General features: G+C 52.8%; 1 protein-coding gene across 2 annotated transcripts; it reads right to left on the minus strand.

The window, feature by feature from the left end:
* Positions 1-352: 352 nt before the first annotated feature.
* On the minus strand, positions 353-17,865 carry zfr (zinc finger RNA binding protein). 2 transcript variants are annotated; one of them, XM_084468526.1, is made up of 20 exons: positions 17,761-17,865; positions 17,481-17,562; positions 15,244-15,520; positions 14,447-14,579; positions 14,107-14,334; positions 13,279-13,517; positions 11,984-12,187; positions 11,357-11,645; positions 11,092-11,264; positions 10,030-10,149; positions 9,780-9,925; positions 9,206-9,371; positions 7,910-8,154; positions 7,638-7,788; positions 6,874-7,015; positions 4,409-4,491; positions 3,509-3,604; positions 2,671-2,782; positions 1,778-1,875; positions 353-1,348 (listed from the first exon to the last, which is right to left on the minus strand). In XM_084468526.1, exons 1-20 carry the CDS (start codon positions 17,795-17,797, stop codon positions 1,166-1,168), a joined length of 3,204 nt encoding a protein of 1,067 aa, XP_084324652.1. In that variant the 5' UTR covers positions 17,798-17,865; the 3' UTR covers positions 353-1,165. The 2 variants fall into 2 exon arrangements, with proteins under 2 accessions (XP_084324652.1, XP_084324653.1); XM_084468527.1 differs by lacking the exons at positions 353-1,348; positions 1,778-1,875; positions 2,671-2,782; positions 4,409-4,491.
* Positions 17,866-24,166: the final 6,301 nt, after the last annotated feature.

Below are 24,166 nucleotides of genomic sequence, written 5' to 3' on the forward strand. Positions count from 1 at the left end.
GCGGCCATTGGTTGTGCTACGCCCCTGTCGAATCTCCCAGCGCGGCCATTGGTTGTGCTACGCCGCTGTTTCCCCACCCAGCGCTGCCATTGGTTGGCTTCGCCCCTGTTGAATCTCCCAGCGCTGCCATTGGCTGGCTACGCCCCTGTTGAATCTGCCAGCGCTGCCATTGGTTGGCTACGCCCCTGCACTCCGATGTTGGTTTTATTATATTATACTATATTATATATATTATATTATATTATATTATACTATTATATATGTTATATTATATTATGTTATATTATATATGTTATATTATTGAAGTAAAGCGTGAACTGTTTCCCAGAAATGCAAAGAAAGCAGATTCATTGGTAAATGTTTAATTCTTCTGTGGCAGAGAACACATCGAGGAGCAGACCGCAAACCACAATTACAACATCATACTTCTATTGTAATCACTTTTTAACTTAAAGATCTTCATATGAACTACAGAGCATTAGGGAGACTTCTATATTAAAACTAAAACCAAAACACATTGACGGGAGCCATGCTTCAAAACCAAAGCTTTCCATGAGGAGTAGATTATAGGAATATAACAATATATAAGGTCCCACAGGAGCCTTTCTTCAGCAGAGAACACGACCGCCTCTTAATAAGCTCACCAAAACATGAGAAATAATGTTAGACCGTCAGGAAAAGAGGAGCGGACAGAACCCATTTCAGAGCCCACGGCCCCGAGTCACAGCTGGAGTCAGAACCACAGCTTGAGAGTCACAGCTGGAACAACAGCTGGAGTCACAGCTGGAGTCACAGCTGGAGTCGCAGCTGGAGTCGCAGCTGGAGTCACAGCTGGAGTCACGACCACAGCTGGAGTCACAGCTGGAACCGCAGCTGGAGTCACAGCTGGAGTCACGACCACAGCTGGAGTCACAACCACAGCTGGAGTCACAACCACAGCTGGAGTCACAGCTGGAGTCACGACCACAGCTGGAGTCACGTCCACAGCTGGAGTCACGACTCTCAACTGGTCTGCTGGGCGGCGGCACAAAAACTCAATAAAATAACTCATGAAAGGATAAACAGTAACCGATGAGTGACGGCGCGGAGGACAGGAAGCGGGTCACCACACACTTCACAGACGTTATCCAACGCTGGTCAACCAGCTTCAACACGCTGAGGAGGCTCAGAAGCCCTCGAAGTCCTTCTTGTCCTTCTTGCCTTCGCCCTCCAGGCTGTCCGTGCCCTCGCTGTTGTCGCGGCGACGCTTGCGCTGGTTGCGCACGCTGAAGCGCGGGTTCATCTGGGGCAGCGGGTCCATGCAGAGGACCTTGTGGATCTGACGGAAGGCCAGGAGGCGCAGCGCGAACTGGAAGAGAGCAGCACGCGTCTGAGAGCTCCTCTGGAACATCTGGAGTCAATAGAGCTCCTCTAGAACATCTGGAGTCAATAGAGCTCCTCTAGAACATCTGGAGTCAATAGAGCTCCTCTAGAACATCTGGAGTCAATAGAGCTCCTCTAGAACATCTGGAGTCAGTCTGTCTGTAGAGCTCCACTAGTTCATCTTAAGTCTGTAGAGCTCTTCTAGTTCTTAAGTCTGCAGAGCTCTTCTAGTTCCTCTTAAGTCAGTCTGTCTGTAGAGCTCCTCTAGTTCCTCTTAAGTCAGTCTGTCTGTAGAGCTCCTCTAGTTCCTCTTAAGTCAGTCCGTCTGTAGCGGTAGATATCAGGCTACATCAGGTAAGGTGAACCCCGGGGGTGTAAAGGTGGGGGTCTGAAGGTGGAGGAGGCGGTGGAGTACCTGAGCGCTGGAGGTGATGTCCTCCCTGTGTTGCTCCTGCATGGAGGTCAGCGTGTCGCTGGGATTCTTCTCACACGGGTCCAGCAGACCAGGACCCCCTGCAGGACACCATCATTACACCACCCGTATCCTCACACCACCCGTAGGACACACACCTCGTTACAACACCCGAGGGAGAGGGCCCTAGCAGGAGGACCAGGGGCCACACAGACTAAAACTATGTCAATGAATCGCTACAAATAAATCTTACTTAAAGTAGTGTTAACTTAATAGATATACAGTAGTACTACTACATGGAATTAACTTGTCAGACGCATTCCTTTCTTCTTTACTTTTAATCGTATCATTATAAAAAAAATGTTGTTAATAAATATTTGTCGGTCCATTCGCTTTTGAATTGGCGACTTTCACAATCAATCATAGGCCTACGTTTTCTTGCCTTGGAGAGAGACATCTTGAAGTGTGTTGTTAGCCCTAGCTGAAGTGAGTTTCTCCGCGGCCCGCCAGCATAGAATGCAACGTGAGCATGACTGAGCCAGGTGCAGGCACAGACAGAGCCTTATAGGCATGTGTATGACAGATTTAATGCATTAGTTTTATTTATCATTACACTGAAATATGATAAATAAAACAAAAGCAAACCAAAAAAAAAAACTTTTTTATTTTCGGTTTGCAGGCAACCTCTTGAGGGCCAGAAAAAAAAAAAGAAGGGCCGTATGCGGCCCACGGGCCGCTAGTTGAATAGGCCTGATGTAGAGGGACCTACCAGGAGGATCTAGAACCTACCAGGAGGGTCTAGAGGGTCCAGTACCTACCAGGAGGATCTAGAACCTACCAGGAGGGTCTAGAGGGTCCAGTACCTACCAGGAGGGTCTAGAGGGTCCAGTACCTACCAGACAGGAGGATCCCGGAGGAGATGCACTCAAACACCCGGCGCAGGGCGTCCCCGGGGCTCAGCGGGCCGGAGGCGCTGCTGATGGCCTTCTCCACCAGGAGCTCCATGGCCTGGAGGAGGAGGAGGAGGAGCAGGAGGAGCAGGAGGAGTAAGACACCGTCAGCCACCGCCCAGATCTCCATCATCAGAGGGCAGTGGACCCACCACTAACATTTACTCATGTTTATCTTAACAGGACCATAGATTCACATCTGGTTATTCTGTTCTTCTGCGTGATGTTCTCTCCCCACTGGGAACCAGACACCGCTCTGAAAGGAGAATCTGCTCCCAGGACCAGAGAGAACGGCTCCCTACAGAGCTGCTCCAGAGAGAGCGGCTGCGCCGCTCCCTACAGAGCGGCTCCTTACAAAGAGGCTCCGCTCTCTGCAGAGCGGCTCCGCTCTCTACAGAGCGGCTCTCTACAGAGCGTCTCTCTACAGAGCAGCTCCCTGCGCTTGTCGCCCTAACAGGTGGTTAGGTGTTGGTGTCAGGGGCTGAAGGAGGGAGGAGGTGTAAGGAGGAGTGAGGAGGAGGTGTGAGGAGGTGTGAGGAAGTGTGAGGAGGAGGTGTGAGGAGGAGTGAGGAGGAGGTGTAAGAAGTAAGGAGCAGTGAGGAGGTGTGAGGAGGTGTAAGGAGCAGTGAGGTGTGAGGAGGTGTGAGGAGCAGTGAGGAGGTGTGAGGAGCAGTGAGGAGCAGTGAGGAGGTGTGAAGAGCAGTGAGGAGCAGTGAGGAGGTGTAAGAAGTAAGGAGCAGTGAGGAGCAGTGAGGAGCAGTGAGGAGGTGTGAGGAGCACTCACCCAGCCGGGGAAGGAGGACCAGGTCGGGACCCTCTGGCAGAGGTCCCTCAGGATGCGGATGATGATGACGCAGGACTGGAGGCCGTTGGCTCTAGCCTTGTGATGCAGTACACAGTTAATTCGGACCAGTGAGGCGTGCACACTCACACACACACTCACACACACACACACACACACACACACGTCACTACTGGTATCAGAGCTGCTCAGCTGGTTTTAGAGTAACTAGTAAAGAGTTTACTAGTTGACATTCAGCCACCAGTCTCAGCACCATGGCACCTCGTCGTTAGTATCAGTTCAAAGTTTGCAAGATGCTGAAGGAGGACGAAGCCTTCCTTGGCATCTTCTAAACTCTGACCACAGGTTGTCCCAGTAGCACCCAGGGCCGCACTGGGGTGGACCTGAGGGAGGATAGGGACCGGGGGGGGGGGGGAGGACATCGGGTCACTTTGCCTGAGGTCTGCCACCCAGCGACGCCCGGCAGACTGACCCCTGCGCTCCCTCAGTCCCTATCCTACCGTCGTCACAATACAGACATGAACTCTTATCCATGACACTTATCATCCTGCAGCCTTATGGAGTCACAGCAGCTACAATACGTCCTACCAATGGTGAGAAGGGGAGACAAGGATGCCAGTCGTGTTGTAATGCAGGGATTCATGTTGTTATGCGGCGGTTCACTGTAATGGTGTGAAGACCTTAACTTATCATGTTTTAAAAAGCCTTAAAAAAAAAAAAAAAAAAAAGGTGGCATCCTTGAATATATCGTCTTAGAATAAAGTATTTTTTTTTTTGGGAGGGGGGTTTCAATCGCAGTGTTTAAAATGAAAAAGACCAAAATGTAAAGAATGAAAGTCCTCATCACATAAGGCTACAACAAGAAGTAAAGGAAGCTCCAACCTGGAACCACTTGGCGTGACGCAGGGCGGCCAGAGCCCAGAGGCATTTGTGCGCGTCCAGGTGGGCCGAGTCGCTCCCCGTCTCTACAACACGGATCCAATTGTCAAGAGGGGTGAGGAAGAGGAGGAGGAGGAGGAATGGGTGTTTGACCAGGTCCAGAACAAACATGATGAAACACTTTGCCACACATACCAAAGAGGGCCCGAGTCGGATCAGTGTGTGGTGCACCTAGCGTGGTACTAACCCCCGTCCACCGTGGTACTAACCCCCGCCCACCGTGGTTCTAACCCCGCCCACCATGGTACTAACCCCCGCCCACCGTGGTACTAACCCCGTCCACCATGGTACTAACACATCACATGTCTCGTGGTACTAACCCTGTCCACCATGGTACTAAGCCCAGTCTAACTAACTCGTAACATGTCTAGTGGTACTAACCCTTGTTGACCATGGTACTAACCCCGGTCTAACTAATCCATCACATGTCTAGAGGTACTAACCCTGGTCCACCCCATGTCTAGAGGTACTAAACCTAACCCACCAGTTCAACAAACCCACCAGGTCTGGCCTACTAGCTTACCAGGTCTAGGTACTAACCCACCACGTCTAGTGGTACTAACCCTAACCCATTGCAGGTTGGGGGTGATGATGGAGGACGGTGTGTGTGTGTGGGGTAGCAGCAGGTGTGGTGGCGGTAGGTGCGGTGGCGGTAGGTGCGGTGGCGGTAGGTGTGGCAAAGTGTTCTGAGGGGTGATTGGGGGGACCGTGGTCAGAAACCCTTCCGGAGACAGCGGGGTCACTTGGGGTTTGTTTGGGAGGCTTTAGGCTGGACTAGGAGACACGAGGCAGCGGTGCGTGCTGGAAAGGAAAGAAGACTTTAAGGCCCCAGCAGGCGCAGGGTTAGGAGGTCGCGGCATGCACACCCGGTCAGTCGTCAACACGTCAACACGCCCTCCTGTACAGCCCCTCGTCCCGATCGCCTGGCGGCCCGTCTTAACCTCACCTGATCCTAACGGGACGCGGCGGCGCTTTGGAAGCAGGGCGTTCAAGTGTTTTTGGAAAAGAAAAAAAAAAGGGGGGGGTTCTTTTGGGAATGCAGCCGTTTCTGATTCAGAGGCCTGATTGGTGGGAGGAGGCGGTCGTGGTGAGACTGAGGGAGTGCTGCTGAGTGCTCCCAGCGGTCGGACAACGAGCTACATTCGTTTCCTGCGGAGGCGCGACCCCCCCGGCTCCTTACGTCCTGAGTGGAGTCCTAAATTGAGAAAATGGTGCACAATTCAAACTTTGGCACAAAGCACAATTGGGGAAACTTTGCACGATCAAGAGTGAAGTTGTTGAGTTTCACACCAGTGTCTCAAGTTAAGATGGCCTCTGGACTCCACCCGAGTGTCTGTGGACGTCTAGAAGCAGCTCAGATGCATTAGCACTACGAGGAAACCGAATCCCAGGAGGTCTACACTGACACAATGCAGACACTGATCATGCTTGGTTTCAGGAGAGCATTTACGAGATAAATGAAAAGAGCGGGGACCTAAGAGCATCACTGCTGGCACTGTTCAAACTGCACATTCTACGGCTTATTGAATAGGCATTCAATATGGATAGCAGTAGTCAGGGTTCATGAGTGGAGTGTAGTCAGTGCATATAAATGCTTTTAGTTATCACACCTGCAAACTCGCGATAGGGTCAAAAGGATGAGTTCACCGAACATCAAATGTGCTCAACTAGCGATTCTCATCCTTCTTTTAAAACTGCCTTTGTAATCGCAGTACTGCAAACAAGACGTCAGCAGGTGGGCCTACGGCGACCTGCTCCAGGTGAAGCTCCTGGGAGACCAACAAGGAGAGCCTCCTCAGCCATCAGCATGGCGCCACAGGTCTGGGGGTTCAGAGATCATACCCCGACCGTTCACCAACCACGTGTCGGTTCAGTCAATAAGTAATGATGATACGCTCCACACAGACAGCATCAGTGTGGGGAAATGTGGTCCGGGTTTCAGCTTATAATCGTACAAAATTGATCAAAACTTTTCTGCCAACGTGGTGGATTTCAGCGAAAGGCGACGAGTTTGCAGGTATGATGAAGAAAGGGACTCCAGAAGAAAGGTCCAGACGCTCTGAGCCTACGAGCATCGCCCTCTGCTCCTACGGGCCTCCTGGAAGCTTCTCGTTGTTTACAGTGAGAGCCTGACGCACACGCATGAGAAGACACTAGAGGAGATAAAATGGCTGAAATGTGACGTGCCACCAGGGAGCTGCTCTTAAGAGTCTGATTCAATACATGGACCCATTAGATCAGATTGATTTTGATATATATAGAGATAGAGATATAGATATCTATAGATATAGATCGATTGGGGGAGTAGAGAGAGAAGGGGGGAGAGACGGGTGGAGTAGAGAGAGAAGGGGGGAGAGACGGGTGGAGTAGAGAGAGAAGGGGGGAGAGACTGCAGGGACGTCTCCAACCTCCGTCCTGGACTCCGTCCTCTCTGATGACGGGCGACGTCAGAGTGATGGTCACTTGCATCTTGGGCTCTGAACAGGAAGTGAGGATGATGGCGGCTTCCTGGACAGAACCCTTCACCTCGTACTTCTCTGGCGTCACCACCTGCAGGACCCGCAGAACGACGCGCTCAGGATACGACATTCACAACAACAACAGACACCACACAACAGGTCTTACAGTCTGCAGTAGACAACGTCCCACGAGTTGGGCCTCACCGATGTGAGCGAACCGTCCCCCGTCTGACGGAGGAGACCTTTGAAGGAGGAGATCTTTGACCTCTGCAATACTGAACATATATCAGCTGTGAGTTCCTCCCTAGCAGCTCTTCCAACTTCACCTCAACACAAAAGGGACCTCCGCACCCACTCTAGGCTCTGCTCGTGGTTTGCCCCAACTCATGAAGATAAAACTCCTTAAAAGGTCCCGTGCCGTGCCACCAGGTGTGGTGTGATCAGCCGTTCTGTCTCAAATCGGTCTTCTGACATCACAGGTGGGCGTGTCCACCTAGACGTGTGTGCCGGATAGACCAGCCTACCAGCCCTACCCGGTGGACCGTCGCAAACGTTCAGCTCATCTGTCCGTCACACATCACAGGTGGACACGCCCACCTGTGATGTCATAACAGACTTGTATCGGGTTAATCACGCCACAGCTGGTGGCGCGGCGCGGGACCTCCAGAGCAGGGCGACGGCGGCGAGCTGTGTGAGACTAAAGCAGGGCTGACCGTGAGCTGCGCTGGCAGGTGCTCCACAATGCGGGTCAGCAGGCTCTGGGTGGGCCGCTCCGAGCACAGCAGCACCAGGTTCACGTTCTGATCCCCGCGCAGGAGGAGGCCCTTAGCCAGGACGTCCACCCGCATCACGCCCTTCAGGGCCCTACACACAGACAGACAGACAGACAGACAGACAGACAGACGTTATGTTCAGCGGCCCATGGGTAGACCTCTGTAGCAGTACTCTTGTTTCGTAGTAGCCCAATAACGCGGTGAAGCCTCACCTGTCTTTGGGCGAGTCGCTCTTCTCCGTGCTCTTCTCGGCGCTCTTCTCCGTGCTCTTCTCGGCGCTCTTCTCCGTGTCCTCCTCCTTGTCCTGGTCCGTGATGATGTCAGACACCAGCTTGAGGGCGCGCTCTGTGATGGAGACGATCTTCTGGATGGCCTGCAGCTCGTCCTCCGAGGGGTAGATGGCGGCGTGCTTCGTCATCACGTAGCGGTCGTCAGAGGAGTCTGGGCGCCGGGGCGGCTGCAGGGAGAACCACTCATCAATACCACTAGACCATGGTCAATACCACACTAGATCTGATCAATACCACACTAGATCTGATCAATACCACTGGATCATGATCAATACCACACTAGATCATGATCAATATCACACTGGATCATGATCAATACCACGCTAGATCATGATCAATACCACGCTAGATCATGATCAATACCACACTAGATCTGATCAATACCACACTAGATCTGATCAATACCACACTAGATCTGATCAATACCACACTAGATCATGATCAATACCACACTAGATCTGATCAATACCACACTAGATCTGATCAATACCACACTAGATCATGATCAATACCACACTGGATCATGATCAATACCACACTAGATCATGATGATCAATACCACACTAGAGCCATGAGATCAATACCACACTAGATCATGATCAATACCACACTAGATCATGATCAATACCACTAGATCATGATCAATACCACACTAGATCTGATCAATACCACACTAGATCTGATCAATACCACTAGATCTGATCAATACCACTAGATCATGATCAATACCACACTAGATCATGATCAATACCACACTAGATCTGATCAATACCACACTAGATCTGATCAATACCACTAGATCTGATCAATACCACTAGATCATGATCAATACCACACTAGATCATGATCAATACCACACTGGATCATGATCAATACCACACTAGATCATGATCAATACCACACTGGATCATGATCAATACCACACTGGATCATGATCAATACCACTAGATCATGATCAATACCAAACTAGATCTGATCAATACCACACTAGATCATGATCAATACCACACTGGATCATGATCAATACCACACTAGAGCCATGAGATCAATACCACACTAGATCTGATCAATACCACACTAGAGCCATGAGATCAATACCACACTAGATCTGATCTATACCACTAGATCATGATGATCAATAGATCAATACCACACTAGAGCCATGAGATCCACACTAGAGCAGTGAGGCTCGTTAAGGCGGGCTGTAACGAGGCGTACCATGGGCCCCAGGGGCTGAGGGCCTGGCATGCCGGGCCGGACCCCCAGCAGCCCGGGGGGCCCCGGGGGGCCCTGCATGTAGCCGCCGTCGGGCATGCGGCGCCGGTCGTCCCAGTGGTGCTGCTCCTCCTCCACGCGCCTCCAGTACATGTCCTCCTCGTACCGCCTGGAGACCACAGCTGGGTCAGCGCATCGCAGGGGGAGGCACTGTAACACTACACCACCCACTACACCCGCTACACCACCCAGCTCCACCCGCTACACCACCCAGCTCCACCCAATACACCACCCAGCTCCACCCGCTACACCCAGACCACCTCCACCCAGACCCCCTCCAGCTCCACCCAGACCCCCTCCACCTCCACCCAGACCCATCTCCACCCCACCCACCTCCACCCAGACCCACCTCCACCTCCACCCAGACCCCCCTCCACCCAGACCCATCTCCACCTCCACCCAGACCCATCTCCACCCAGACCCCCCTTAACCTCCACCTCCACCCAGACCCCCACCACCTCCACCCAGACCCACCTCCACCTCCACCCAGACCCATCCCTCCAGGCACTACCCTCACCTCATCTCCATCCTCCAGCGCTCCTCCTCCTCGCGTCTCCTCCAGTACTCCTCCTTCTGCATCTGCTTCCTCATCTTCTCCTCCTGGACCTTGCGGGCGCGGATACTGGGCTTCACCTCCACCTGGAGGTCAGGGTTCACCTTTTTCTATAAAACACAAGACACTGGGTCAGCCCCCTGCCCACAGAGCCTCTGGTACGCCTCCTCCTGGTACGCCTCCTCCTGGTACGCCTCCTCCTGGTTCTCCTCACCTTGTACTGCAGGCGGTGGCGACGGCCCTTCAGGTGCATCTCCTTGGCGTTGGGGTCGTTGAAGCTGCACTCACACAGCTTACAGTGGAAGCGGATCACTTTCCCTTCATCGTTACGGACCTGAGAGGAGACCGAGGGTTAGGGTTACCACGGCTCTGGAGGGCAGTTCTGCTGCAGCCTCCTGGGCGGGGGTCGCACCGCAAGACAAACACGACGCATACCGGCGAGTCATCGCCGTGATTGGTAACGTGGATATCAAATATAGTTCCAAGCTAAAAACAGCGACTTTCAAATCGAATAGGAAGTGTGTGAGGGAGGGACAGCTCTCAGGTGTGTGAGGGGGACAGCTCTCAGGTGTGTGTGAGGGAGACAGCTCTCAGGTGTGTGTGAGGGACAGCTCTCAGGTGTGTGAGGGACAGCTCTCAGGTGTGAGGGGGACAGCTCTCAGGTGTGTGTGTGGGGGACAGCTCTCAGGTGTGTGTGTGGGGGACAGCTCTCAGGTGTGTGTGTGGGGGACAGCTCTCAGGTGTGTGTGTGGGGGACAGCTCTCAGGTGTGTGTGAGGGACAGCTCTCAGGTGTGTGTGAGAGGGACAGCTCTCAGGTGTGTGTGAGGGGGACAGCTCTCAGGTGTGTGTGAGAGGGGGACAGCTCTCAGGTGTGTGGGGGACAGCTCTCAGGTGTGTGTGTGTGTGTGAGGGACAGCTCTCAGGTGTGTGTGAGGGACAGCTCTCAGGTGTGTGTGGGGGACAGCTCTCAGGTGTGTGTGTGTGTGTGAGGGACAGCTCTCAGGTGTGTGTGAGGGACAGCTCTCAGGTGTGTGTGGGGGACAGCTCTCAGGTGTGTGTGGGGGACAGCTCTCAGGTGTGTGTGGGGGACAGCTCTCAGGTGTGTGGGGGACAGCTCTCAGGTGTGTGGGGGACAGCTCTCAGGTGTGTGAGGGGGACAGCTCTCAGGTGTGTGAGGGGGACAGCTCTCAGGTGTGTGAGGGGGACAGCTCTCAGGTGTGCGTGAGGGGGGGACAGCTCTCAGGTGTGTGTGAGAGGGTGACAGCTCTCAGGTACCTCCTCCACGTAGTCGTGTCCCACGGGCTGCACCTCGCTCTGCAGGGCGGCCAGCGCCGCCAGGGACTCTGCCACGTCGCTCTTGGGCTCGCTGGAGAGCGAGGTGGGTGCGGGCTTGGTCGCCGGCGCTCTGGGCTCCTCCGCCTTGGCCGTGGTCTGCAGCTTGCTCCCCCCTGAAACAGAGCAGACCTCGAGACTCAGGAGACCTCGTCCGGGACCGGGAGTCCGCTCCTCCCTCTGGATAAAGAACCGAACATCGACTCACCCACGAAGTGGATCTTGGGCGTGGCCACCTTCTTCACAGCGGCGGCGGAGGAGGAGGAGGAGCTGGAAGCCTTGCTTGCCGCTCCGCTCACCATGGCAACGGGCTTCAGGTAGGTGCTGGAGGCCACCTGCGGGGAGGAGGTGGAGGACTGGGCCGAGGAGGTCGAGGAGGCCCCCAGACTGGAGGTGGAGGTCTTGGTGGAGGAGGAGGTGGCCGTGCTGGTCTGGGTGACCACACTGGGCTCTGTGGAGGGGATGGGCTTCCCCAGTTTGGTGTGAAGCTTCACCACCTGATGGGAACCAATCGCAGATCAGCAAGGGGCTAGGCGACAGGGGGCTAGGAGCCCAGCAGGGGGCCTAGGAGATCAGCAGGGGGCCTAGGAGATCAGCAGGGGGCCTAGGAGATCAGCAGGGGGCCTAGGAGATCAGCAGGGGCCTAGGAGATCAGCAGGGGGCTAGGGGGCATTTCCCTACCTTCTGGTGCTTGGCTACTTGTTGTGTTCCTAAAGGGTTGTGTTAATAAAGTTACCTTCTGGTGCTTGTGTCCATAAAGGGTTGTGTTAATAAAGTTACCTTCTGGTGCTTGGCTACTTGTTGTGTTCATAAAGGGTTGTGTTAATAAAGTTACCTTCTGGTGCTTGGCCCCGCGGATGTGCGCTGCGTAGGCGTCCGCTCCGGTGCAGGACACGTCACACAGCTCGCAGCGCAGCTGGTTCTGGGTCCCGCGCGCCGGCCCGGCCCCGCCCCCCGCCGAGGAGGCGGAGCTCTGGGACGCCTTCAGCGCCGCCTCCTTCTTCTTGTGCTTCTGACCCTCCAGGTGCTCCTTGTACGTCTGTCAGAACACAGGCTACTGGTGAGCCTTCTGCCTGTCTCACCCCCTACCTGCTCCTCAATGACCTGTCTCTGTACTGTCTCACCCCTACCTGCTCCTTAATGACCTGTCTCTGTACTGTCTAACCCCTACCTGCTCCTTAATGACCTGTCTCTGTACTGTCTAACCCCTACCTGCTCCTTAATGACCTGTCTCTGTACTGTCTAACCCCTACCTGCTCCTTAATGACCCGTCTCTGTACTGTCTAACCCCTACCTGCTCCTTAATGACCTGTCTCTGTACTGTCTAACCCCTACCTGCTCCTTAATGACCTGTCTCTGTACTGTCTAACCCCTACCTGCTCCTTAATGACCTGTCTCTGTACTGTCTAACCCCTACCTGCTCCTTAATGACCTGTCTCTGTACTGTCTAACCCCTATCTGCTCCTTAATGACCTGTCTCTGTACTGTCTAACCCCTACCTGCTCCTTAATGACCTGTCTCTGTACTGTCTAACCCCTATCTGCTCCTTAATGACCTGTCTCTGTACTGTCTAACCCCTACCTGCTCCTTAATGACCTGTCTCTGTACTGTCTAACCCCTACCTGCTCCTTAATGACCTGTCTCTGTACTGTCTAACCCCTATCTGCTCCTTAATGACCTGTCTCTGTACTGTCTAAACCCTACATGCTCCTTAATGACCTGTCTCTGTACTGTCTAACCCCTACCTGCTCCTTAATGACCTGTCTCTGTACTGTCTAACCCCTACCTGCTCCTTAATGACCTGTCTCTGTACTGTCTAACCCCTACCTGCTCCTTAATGACCTGTCGCTGTACTGCCTAACCCCTACCTGCTCCTTAATGACCTGTCTGTCTCTGTACTGCCTAACCCCTACCTGCTCCTTAATGACCTGTCTCTGTACTGTCTAACCCCTACCTGCTCCTTAATCACCTGTCTCTGTACTGTCTAACCCCTACCTGCTCCTTAATGACCCGTCTGTCTCTGTACCGTCTAACCCCTACCTGCTCCTTAATGACCTGTCTCTGTACTGTCTAACCCCTACCTGCTCCTTAATGACCTGTCTGTCTCTGTACCGTCTGACCCCTACTGACCTGTGGGCCAGCACAGCTTATCTTGCACACGTCGCAGTAGTGGATCTGCGGGGGCTTGGGGGGGGGCTTGGGCCTCAGCTGCTTGCTCTGGAAGGGGGGGGGCTTCTTGGTGAAGGTGCTGCCGGTCCAGGCGGCCGTCGCCGCCACCGCCGCCACCGCCTGCTTCTGCTGCTGCTGCTGCTGGTAGTAGCTGGAGGCCGCCGAGTAGATGGCCGCCTCGTAGCCCGAGTAGGAGGTCCCTGAGGGGGAGGAACCGTCCTCATCAGTACCAGAGACCAGTGGTAGGTGGTGCCGCCACCACCAGTACCACTACCACTAAAAGGACACCTAAAACAATGGCTCTAATCCAATCAAAAGTGTGCCCACCAGCTGGACTGGACACTAATTACTTTTTAATGCATTGTTATATCCTGTCTGGATCTGGTATCTTTACAATTGTGTAATGTATTGTGCTGTGTGTGTGTTGTCTCCTCTATTTTGTTTGTTTATCTTTTTATTTGCCGTCTCTTCTGTTTGTACTTTTTATGTTTATTTTATTAGGGACTACGGATGCAATTTAGCAGCTCTGCTACAATCCGGCATGTTTACAGAGATGTTTAAACGTCAATGTTCATTAATGTGCACTGTCCCTACTCAAAAATAAAGCATTTATTATTATTATTATTATTATTATTATCAGAGGAGCTGGTGGGTGGTGCTGTAGGTGGTGCTACCATCATCAGTACCAGAGGAGCTGGTGCTGTAGGTGGTGCTATCATCATCAGTACCATAGTGGTGGGTTAGTGGTGGGTGGTGCTGTAGGTGGTGCTGTGTCTGTCATCATCTTACCAGAGTAGGTGACGGCGTTTGTGCTGTAGGTGGGGCTCTGGGAGTAGGCGGGCACCACGGTGGCGGGGGGGCCCGGCTGGACGGTGGAGGCGACGGGGTAGATGGAGAAGGTGGAGGTGGCAGGGCTGGGGGCGGCGGGCTTGATGGCCGTCACCTGGCGGGTCTGGGTGTAGGGCGTCACGCCCTGGGTGTACGGGGTCACCCCTTGGGTGTACAGCGGCTTTGGGGCTGCAGGAGACACAGGGGGGGGGGGGGGCCGTCAGCTACAGCATACAGGCGGGGGGCATGGTGGGGTGTGGTGAGGTCCGGGGGGTACCAGTGTGTCGGGGGGGGGGTCTACCTGTCTGGTAGTAGGATTCTGCAGCGGTCTGCTGTGGCGCGGCCACTGCTGCCGTGGCAACGGGCTGTTGGTAGTACTGCTTACTGTCGTAGGCCACTGCCGGGGCTGTGGAGCGCACGTACGAGTAGGAGTCCTACACACACACACACACACACACACACACACACACACACACACACACACACACACACACACACACACACACACACACACACACACACACACACACACACACACACACACACACACACACACACACACACACACACACACACACGTTAACCACACCAGCCAATCCCTGTATGATTGCAGTAGCACGTGTTCGACCTATAGGATCACCTGAGCAAACGGAACCAGGGTTGGTTTGTTTCTCCTTAACATAGTAAACATGAGCAGGTGACCCCTGACCCTAGCTGTGTTGTTGGTGACCCCTGAGTAGCCCGTGACCCCTGTGTAGCCCTTGACCCCTGACCCCTGTGTAGCCCGTGACCCCTGACCCTTGCTGTGTTGTGACCCCTGACCCTGGCTGTGTAACCCGTGACCCCTGACCCCTGTGTAACCCGTGACCCCTGACCCTTGCTGTGTTGTGACCCCTGACCCTAGCTGTGTAGCAGGTGACCCCTGACCCTGGCTGTGTAGCCCATGACCCCTGACCCTTGCTGTGTTGTGACCCCTGACCCTAGCTGTGTAGCAGGTGACCCCTGACCCTGGCTGTGTAGCCCGTGACCCCTGACCCTTGCTGTGTTGTGACCCCTGACCCTTGCTGTGTAGCCCGTGACCCCTGACCCTGGCTTCACCTGGTAGTTCTGGGAGGTGACGGGGGGCGGCGGCGGGGGCACCTCCGCCTGCCGCTGGGCGTAGCCGTAGTCTGTGGCGGCGTGGGCGGGCTGGTAGCTCCCGTAGGCGGCGGCACTGGCCGCCACGGCGACGGGGGCGGGCCGCGCTACGGCCACGGCGCCGGCGCTGGGGGCGTAGGCGGCGGCCACGGTGTGGGCCGCCACGGGGGCCTGGTGCACCGTGTAGCTGGCCACCGTGGACGGGTGGGTGTAGGCCACGCCCCCGCCCGGCTGCTGGCTGAAACACAGCAGGAGGGGCTGTCACTCAAAGGCCTCGCCCTATCAGAGTTAAGGGTTCGAGCGGGAGGGGGAGTACAGAGAGCGGAGCGGCGCGCTCGCTAAGAGAGTCGGGCGAGACGGTCCGAGAACCGGAAACATCAACGAGTAACAACAAGGTTTAAAAGAGTAATCTTTGAGCTAGACCGAATAAGAAAACACAGTGGAGCTAAAAGTAAAGAGGACAGAGGAGAGGAGGACAGAGGAGAGAGGAGAGGAGAGGACAGAGGAGAGGAGAGGACAGAGGAGAGGAGGACAGAGGAGAGGAGGACAGAGGAGAGGACAGAGGAGAGGAGGACAGAGGAGAGGAGGACAGAGGAGAGGAGAGGAGGACAGAGGAGAGGAGGACAGAGGAGAGGAGAGGAGGACAGAGGAGAGGAGGACAGAGGAGAGAGGAGAGGAGAGGAGAGGATAGAGGAGAGGAGGAGAGGAGGACAGAGGAGAGGAGGACAGAGGAGAGGAGAGGATAGAGGAGAGAGGAGAGGACAGAGGAGAGGAGGACAGAGGAGAGGAGGACAGAGGAGAGGAGGACAGAGGAGAGGAGGACAGAGGAGAGGAGGATAGAGGACAGAGGAGAGGACAGAGGAGAGGACAGAGGAGAGGAGGACAGAGGAGAGGAGGATAGAGGACAGAGGAGAGGAGGACAGAGGAGAGGAGGATAGAGGACAGAGGAGAGGAGGACAGAGGAGAGGAAAGATCCCCGCATTCGCCGCCTACGGCTGCAGCTTTCACACTCAACACCGGACTACTCTAAAATAATCATTGTGGGCATTAGTCCCGTACAGCCACAGTGAGCAGAGAGGGGTTAGACGGTCCAGCAGGGAGGGGTAAGACAGGTCATATCGTCCAACCAAAGAAGCTATCCTGACAGGCCCAGGTATGGTCATTACTTTTGTCATTTTTCTTTTGTCACAACATCCAGCCGTGTTCCTTAAATTGAAAAGAGTAACTCACTAGAAAATAAACTGTAAAAAAAAAAAAAAGTTTGAGATTACAGAGTTGGTCTTTTTCTTTTTCTTTACAGGCAGCGTCTCCTCATCTTTCCTCTCTCCTCATATTTCCTCTCCCCTCAACCCCTGCTTCTCCTAGATCCTAAAACGATCTTCCAATAACCAGCTGGTCCTCAGGTTACCTTCTCTAGTTACCATCCTTTTTCCTCCTCTCACAATCCATCCACTGCAGATAAAACGAAAACCAACTGGACAGCTTCAGAAATGAAAAGCTACAAGTGTGGCTGGACGGGAAATCTACTGAATGTAGAGATGGAGCTCTAGTGCTCTTTAGTGGTCTGACCGACTGATGACTGATGTCTCTACTGTATACGGTAGTCTCTACTGTGTACCATAGCCTCTACTGTGTGTGGTCTCTACTGTGTACCGTGGCCTCTACTGTGTGTGGCCTCTACTGTGTACGGTAGCCTCTACTGTGTGTGGCCTCTACTGTGTACGGTGGTCTCTACTGTGTACAGTGGTCTCTAATGTGTACCGTAGCCTCTACTGTGTACAGTGGCCTCTACTGTGTACGGTGGCCTCTACTGTGTACGGTGGCCTCTACTGTGTACGGTGGTCTCTACTGTGTACGGTGGCCTCTACTGTGTACGGTGGTCTCTACTGTGTACCGTAGCCTCTACTGTCAGCCTCTACTGAATTAACCTCTTCCACAGATCGTTATTTGTGAGATGGTGACAGAGAAACAGACGGATGACGGACGGATCATTTATTCATAACCAATGTCGACAGTACAGCAGCCCAGAATAAAGCATTTCAATATAAAGTTGCTACTAAGGGCTAGTAAAAATATAAACAACAACAACAAATTACATTAAAAAAACGAATACAAATATAAATAAAAGAAAAGAAAAATAAAATAATAATAATGATGAAGATTCATCCACCAAACCTTTATAAACCAACGGCTCTCACCTGTACTGCGCAGCCGCGCCGTGGGTGAAGCCGAAGTAGTTGCCGGTGGCCATCTTGGCCTCTTCACCGAGCCGGCTGGGCACTGCGGGAGACGACAGGCTCAATGCTAAGCTACACGCTGAGCTACACGCTAAGCTACACGCTAAGGGAGCGAGCTAAGCTCCCGTTAGCATCGGGCTACATCCCATCCGGAGACCCCCTTTATGTGCAGCCTGTAATCATGGCGGCGCTTCTTGCACCCTCGCCGATATTACATGATAATAATGCTGCAGATACATACCATAGGTGAAGGACACCACGGGACATATGGGGATCATTGGTCCTTTTCTCGCTTCAGTCCGTCTCTCTTCGGCAGGACGTTTAGCTACTGTCGTCGCACTCGGATATGTGGTGTGTGTGTGCGCATGCGCAGACGGCATTGGCGCATTGTTATTGTAGTTTTCTTCTTAATGATGTACGGCTCGCGTACATTCATCCAGATCTGGACCTTATTATTGTAGTATTGTGTTATTATATTCATGTATCATTACATTACTATAACTGTCAAACCTCACCGAGAAGCAGTCAGTAAATTAAGAAATAAACCCCATAACCACACTCTGATCACACCAGCTTCTAGCACACCTGTACAGTATATAATATATACATAAGAAGTATATGCATTACAACACAGTGAAACTACAACCAGTAGAGACCAATCATGCACCTGTACTGTACATTATAATACAGTGACACTACAACCAGTAGAGACCAGTGGAGAAAGACAGGCTTGTCTGGAGACAGAGAAGCTGTTCTGCAGACAGGCTGGAGATGGTGTGGTAACATCAGAGTTCTTAACAGATAGAAATATGAAATAAAAAAAGTGTAGAAGAGGATCTACGCTATGGCACATAGCTACTGTAGAGCTAGGCACAAGCTACCACAAGGTGGTGCTCGAACACAAAGAGAGAGACTTTCTCTCCAGGCTCCCGGGCCAACAGGGTGTTCATATGCCCTAAATATGGTGATTTGTAATTTATTGTTTTTTACATTTTTGTTTCTAAATCGTTCTTATATTTGTCAAATTAAACCAGAGAGTAAAATAATATAGAACCTGTAAGCTGTCCATCTATCCTTGATCTCCCTCTTTCCTCCCTCCGTCTCTTCCTCCCTCCCTCTTTTTCTCTCTCCCTCTGTCTTCCTCCCTCCCCTCCCCCTCGTTCTCTCCACCTACCCCCCCCCCCCCCCCTCTCTCCCTCTCTCTCTCTCTCTCTCTCTCTCTCTCTCTCTCTCTCTCTTTCTCTTTCTCATTCATTCTGGTGAATTCTTTGCACACATTTGTGCAAAATGTTTGGAAACATCTTTTATGCAATGACAAAGACCCGTTGGTTCCTCTGCTGGTCAGCATTTTCAGAGATGAGATGTTCTGTATTTTAGAAACTAATAAACCACCAAATGCAACAGTATTGAAGAAACAAGTGCCGAGTCAAACCAATCATAAATACAATAACCCTAACCCCATTAACGAGATACAAAATACAAACCAAACCAGCACATTGCTGGCCCAGAAAAATAGGGTTGGGGCTAGTGTTGTGTAGTGTTGTGTAGTGTTGTGTAGGGTTGTGTAGTGTTGTGTAGTTGTGTTGTGTAGTGTAGTGTTGTGTAGGGTTGTGTAGTGCTGTGTAGTTGTGTTCTGCAGTGTAGTGTTGTGTAGGGCTGTGTAGTGTTGTGTAGTTGTGTTGTGCAGTGTAGTGTAGTGTTGTGTAGTGCTGTGTAGTGCTGTGTAGTGTTGTGTAGTGCCATGTAGTTGTGTATTGCTGTGGTATTCATGGTGGTGTGTAGTTGTGTATTGCTGTGGTGTTCATGGTGGTGTGTAGTTGTGTATTGCTGTGGTGTTCATGGTGGTGTGTAGTTGTGTAGTGCTGTGGTGTTCATGGTGGTGTGTAGTTGTGTATTGCTGTGGTGTTCATGGTGGTGTGTTGTTGTTTTGAGCCATTAGTGGCAAAACATCATGGGTACGAACAAAATGTGTGGGCGGAGAAATGAGGTCAATATTTAACAAAGCTGTTTTGTCTCCTCTCTCTCCTCTCCTTTCTCCTCCTCTCCTCCCTCTCATCTCCCTCCTCTCTCTTCTCCTCTCCTCTCTCCTCTTTCCTCGCCTCTCTGCTCACCTCTCCTCCCCTATCCTCTCCTCTCCACTCTCCTCCCTCCTCCCCTCTCTCTGCTCCTCTCTCCTCTCTCCTAGATATTAGATAATATGCTCCTACTAGACGTTATGCTTTTTGAAAAAAGAGAGTTTGAACTCTGGTCCAGTAATTGGTCTAGTACCTTATTTAGGACCTGATGTAGACCTGGTCTAGGACCTGGTTTAGGACCTGGTCTAGGACCTGGTCTAGGACCTGATCAGTAGGGTTTCCATGTCAACGCTGCACACCTGGACAGATGTTCACAGGAGGTACGCTTGGCTCAGTTTGAAGTGCATGTGCAGATACACACACACGCACATACATACACAAACATTCACGCACAAACACACATACACACACACACACACACACACACACACACACACACACACACACACACACACACACACACACACACATATATATATATGGGGGTACATTGCATATTATGTGGTAGCAGAATAGAGAGAATAGAGAGAGCTCCTCTGCAGGTATTGACCCAATGTTTACCTTTCTGCTCAATAACCAGTGTTGTGCATGAACAAGTTCATTTTTCTACGAACTTTGAACTGAACGTAACATATTTTTAACTAAAGAACTTGAACTTGAACTAGTTCAGATTTTGTGACATTCTGAATTGATGCTTAGGTCCAGATGACATGTTTATTAAATAGAGTTACTGCCTTAGTTGTGATGAATGAAACAGGTGTACAAATAATATCCACAACAATCTGAGATTGTAGTGATGGGCAGCAGGTAATGGAGAGGATTCATTTCAAAAGATAAGCACAGAATACTCACTCCAACAGTTTTTCTTCGGTTTCTAAAAAAACTGTTAATGAACTGAACATGAACTAGTTCAAAACTGAATTGGTGAACTATGAATTTATTCATTTTCTTTTGTATGAACTGAACTTTGAACTAGTTCATGTGAAGTTTGAACTTGCACAACACTGTCAACAACCAAACACCTCCACCCTAGTGATGCTGTCAGGGCATGCAGCCTGTCTCCCCCCGCCCCCCCCCCCCCACACACACACACACACACACACACACACACACAGCCACACACACACACACACTCACACACACTGGTGTTGCGTGTTTGGTGTTGCGTGTTCAGAGTCTTGTGTTCTGCACGAGGCCTTGGGGCTGTCGTGCTGGCGGTACCAACACGGCGTACCTAACATTATTGAGGTTACTGTTGTCATGACAACAGCGTGAGAGGGAGCTGAGCTCCTGCACGCTACTGGCCACGCCCCCCCCCCGCGCCCTGGCCACTCACCAACGCCCCGCCCCCCTGCACCCTGGCCATGTTGGGTCTGGTTGAGGCCTGTGGTTAAAGCTGGCTGGCTCCGGTACAACCAGGGACTCTCAGGTCCTGGCTCATCGGACCGGGGACACCCCAGTCCTGCTAACTAACCAGACCCGGACCAGGTTCCACCTCTGCAGGGTGGAACCTGAGTGACGCGATGGAGACCGCCAGTCACTCAGCCGGAGGGAGCGTTGTTGCTTCCTTGTTCATCTTTGGCTTTAACCTCCCAGAGCCCGATCACATGGTCACATGGTCACGTGGTCACATGATCACGTGACCACATGAGGGTGTAGGAGCACGTTCTTACAGTCGACAGTAAAACAGATGTTCTATGTTCTGGGTTCTGTCCCTGGCTGACCGCGGTACCGCCGTAGAACCTACCAGTGGAACCTCCGCCAGCGCCGAGGGCCCGGAGTCAGGCCCCTGTCCTGTTACCATGCCAACCCTAACAACCCTGACGACAGAGCAGCGAACCGCGGAGGATACAAAGCGTTGAGTGTGGGACACGTTGCATTATTGTTGTTGGGGTGGCGCTGAAAACCTTCCCTCTTCAGTCCCTCCTTTGCTATGCTATGCTAAGCTACAGTATGCTAAGGTACGCTGTGCCATGCTGCGGTGCGTCATGCTTAAACACACTAAGCTATCCTCTGCTATGCAGCATTACACAATACTTGGTGCTATGGTTTGCTGTGTTGCACTATGCTAAGCTACACTGTGCTATTGCAGGCTATGGAACAAACAGCATTTGAACTCCATAACCTGAATAGGAGAGAGAGAGAGAGAGAGAGAGAGAGAGGAGGGAGACGGAGAGAGAGACAGAGACAGAGAGAGGAGGGAGAAGGGGAGGCGGAGAGAGAGAGCGAGACAGAGAGAGAGAGATAGACACAGAGAGAGACACAGAGAGAGAGAGGCGGAGAGAGACGGTCACAGAGAGAGAGAGGCGGAGAGAGACGGTCAGAGAGAGAGAGAGAGGCGGAGAGAGACGGTCAGAGAGAGAGAGAGAGAGAGGTAATTTGGGTTAGTCACATGTCTCTGTTCTGTTGGTTTTGGCGGAGGCACCTAGCGCTGCTCAGACCAGCTTACTGTAAAACACATACATCCTCTGACTCAGACGCTGCTCCACAGCCACGTGCACTCCCTGCTACGTGCCCACCAGGTTGGGGTTGGATGACCACCAACACACACATCAGTACCAACACAGACATCAGTACCAACACACGCCAACACACACATCACCACCAACACACACATCACTACTAACACACACATCACTACCAACACACACATCACTACCAACACACACATCAGTACCAACACACACATCACCACCAACAGACACCAACACACACATCACCACCAACACACACATCACCACCAACACACACATCAGTACCAACACAGACATCAGTACCAACACACGTCAACACACACATCAGTACCAACACACACATCACCACCAACACACACATCAGTACCAACACACACATCACTACCAACACACACCAACACACACATCACCACCAACACACACATCACCACCAACACACACATCACTACCAACACACACATCACCACCAACACACACATCAGTACCAACACAGACATCAGTACCAACACACGTCAACACACACATCAGTACCAACACACACATCACCACCAACACACACATCACCACCAACACACACATCACTACCAACACACACCAACAGACACATCTGGTGAAGAATGAGGTGAACCAGGTGCTGTTCCTGGTGAACCAGGACGGTGAGGTCGTGGGCGTGCGAGGAGCGACCACAGACAGTTACCTTGATGAGCTGCTCGCATGCGTCTCAAAATACTTTCTTCCACAACTAGAATTCCTGCGGTGGGGAGGGCCCTCTGATGCTATTTAAAGAAATGGGTGAGCGAGGGCTAAGGCAGAAGATAGAGAGAGAGAGAGAACGAGAGAGAGAGAGAGAGAGAGAGAGAGAGAGAGAGAGAGAGAGAGAGAGAGAGAAAGAGAGAGAGAGAGAGACCTAGTAGCTTGACAAGTACCATCACCTGCCATGATGGAGGGATGTGTTCAGTGAGACAGATTACACACCCTAGGGTCACTAGCTTAGGATTAGTTTAGTATGGTTGGCCTGTTAGCATTAGTCTGGTAGGGTTAGCCTGTTAGCATTAGCCTGGTAGGGTTAGCCTGTTATCATTAGCATGGTAGGGTTAGCCTGTTAGCATTAGCCTGGTAGGGTTAGCCTGTTAGCATTATCCTGGTAGGGTTAGCCTGTTAGCATTAGTCTGGTAGGGTTAGCTTGTTAGCCTGTTAGCATTAGCCTGGTAGGGTTAGCCTGTTAGCCTGTTATCATTAGCCTGGTAGGGTTAGCCTGTTAGCATTAGTCTGGTAGGGTTAGCCTGTTAGCATTAGCCTGGTAGGGTTAGCCTGTTAGCCTGTCCTGTTAGCAGCGTAGCGTCGTCTGACACCATGCCCGCCCCCTCCCTGGGCCCCTGGTGGTCCCGGGCTCTGTCGGGGGTCTCGTCCGTCTGCTGCGTCGCTGGCGCCCGCCGCCCCCCCCCCCGCCCCCGGGGCCGCCGCCCCCCAAGGGTGCTCTACCCGCCCCACCTCAGCCGACGCCCGCTGCTGCCCAGGGACGACCCCGACCCGGCCCGCCGTGGCCTGCTCCTCCTGACGCTGCTGCTCCTCCTCCAGGTCTACAGCGAGGAGGTGGGCCCCCGCCCCGCTGAGGAGGAGGAGGTGGGCCCCCACCCCGTTGAGGAGGAGGAGGTGGGCCCCCGCCCCGCTGAGGAGGAGGAGGTGGGCCCCCACCCCGGTGAGCTCCACTCCTCCTCACCACTATCGTCAGCTCTACAGGGCCTGGCTGGACCCCGGGCCCAGGATGGAGAGGGGTTCCTGGGTACTGCTCTACCCCAGGATGGAGAGGGGTTCCTGGGTACTGCTCTACCCCAGGGTGGAGAGGGTTTCCTGGGTACTCCAGTGGTCCCTCTGGCCCAGGATGGAGAGGGGTTCCTGGGTACTGCTCTACCCCAGGATGGAGAGGGGTTCCTGGGTACTGCTCTACCCCAGGATGGAGAGGGGTTCCTGGGTACTGCTCTACCCCAGGGTGGAGAGGGGTTCCTGGGTGCTCCAGTGGTCCCTCTGGCCCAGGATGGAGAGGGGTTCCTGGGTACTGCTCTACCCCAGGATGGAGAGGGGTTCCTGGGTACTGCTC

The sequence above is a fragment of the Micromesistius poutassou genome (genome assembly GCF_964030765.1).
Source record: "Micromesistius poutassou genome assembly, chromosome: 5".
NCBI classification, from domain to species: Eukaryota; Metazoa; Chordata; class Actinopteri; order Gadiformes; family Gadidae; genus Micromesistius; species Micromesistius poutassou.

Coding starts and splice junctions, on each gene's coding strand:
- zfr (XM_084468526.1), bottom strand. CDS start 17,797: ATGATCCCCATATGTCCCGTGGTGTCCTTCACCTATG. Junction 9,372..9,779: donor CGCTGGAGGATGGAGATGAG/GTGAGGGTAGTG, acceptor TGTGGTCTCCAG/GCGGTACGAGGAGGACATGT. Junction 1,876..2,670: donor CTCCGGGATCCTCCTGTCTG/GTAGGTACTGGA, acceptor GGTGTCCTGCAG/GGGGTCCTGGTCTGCTGGAC.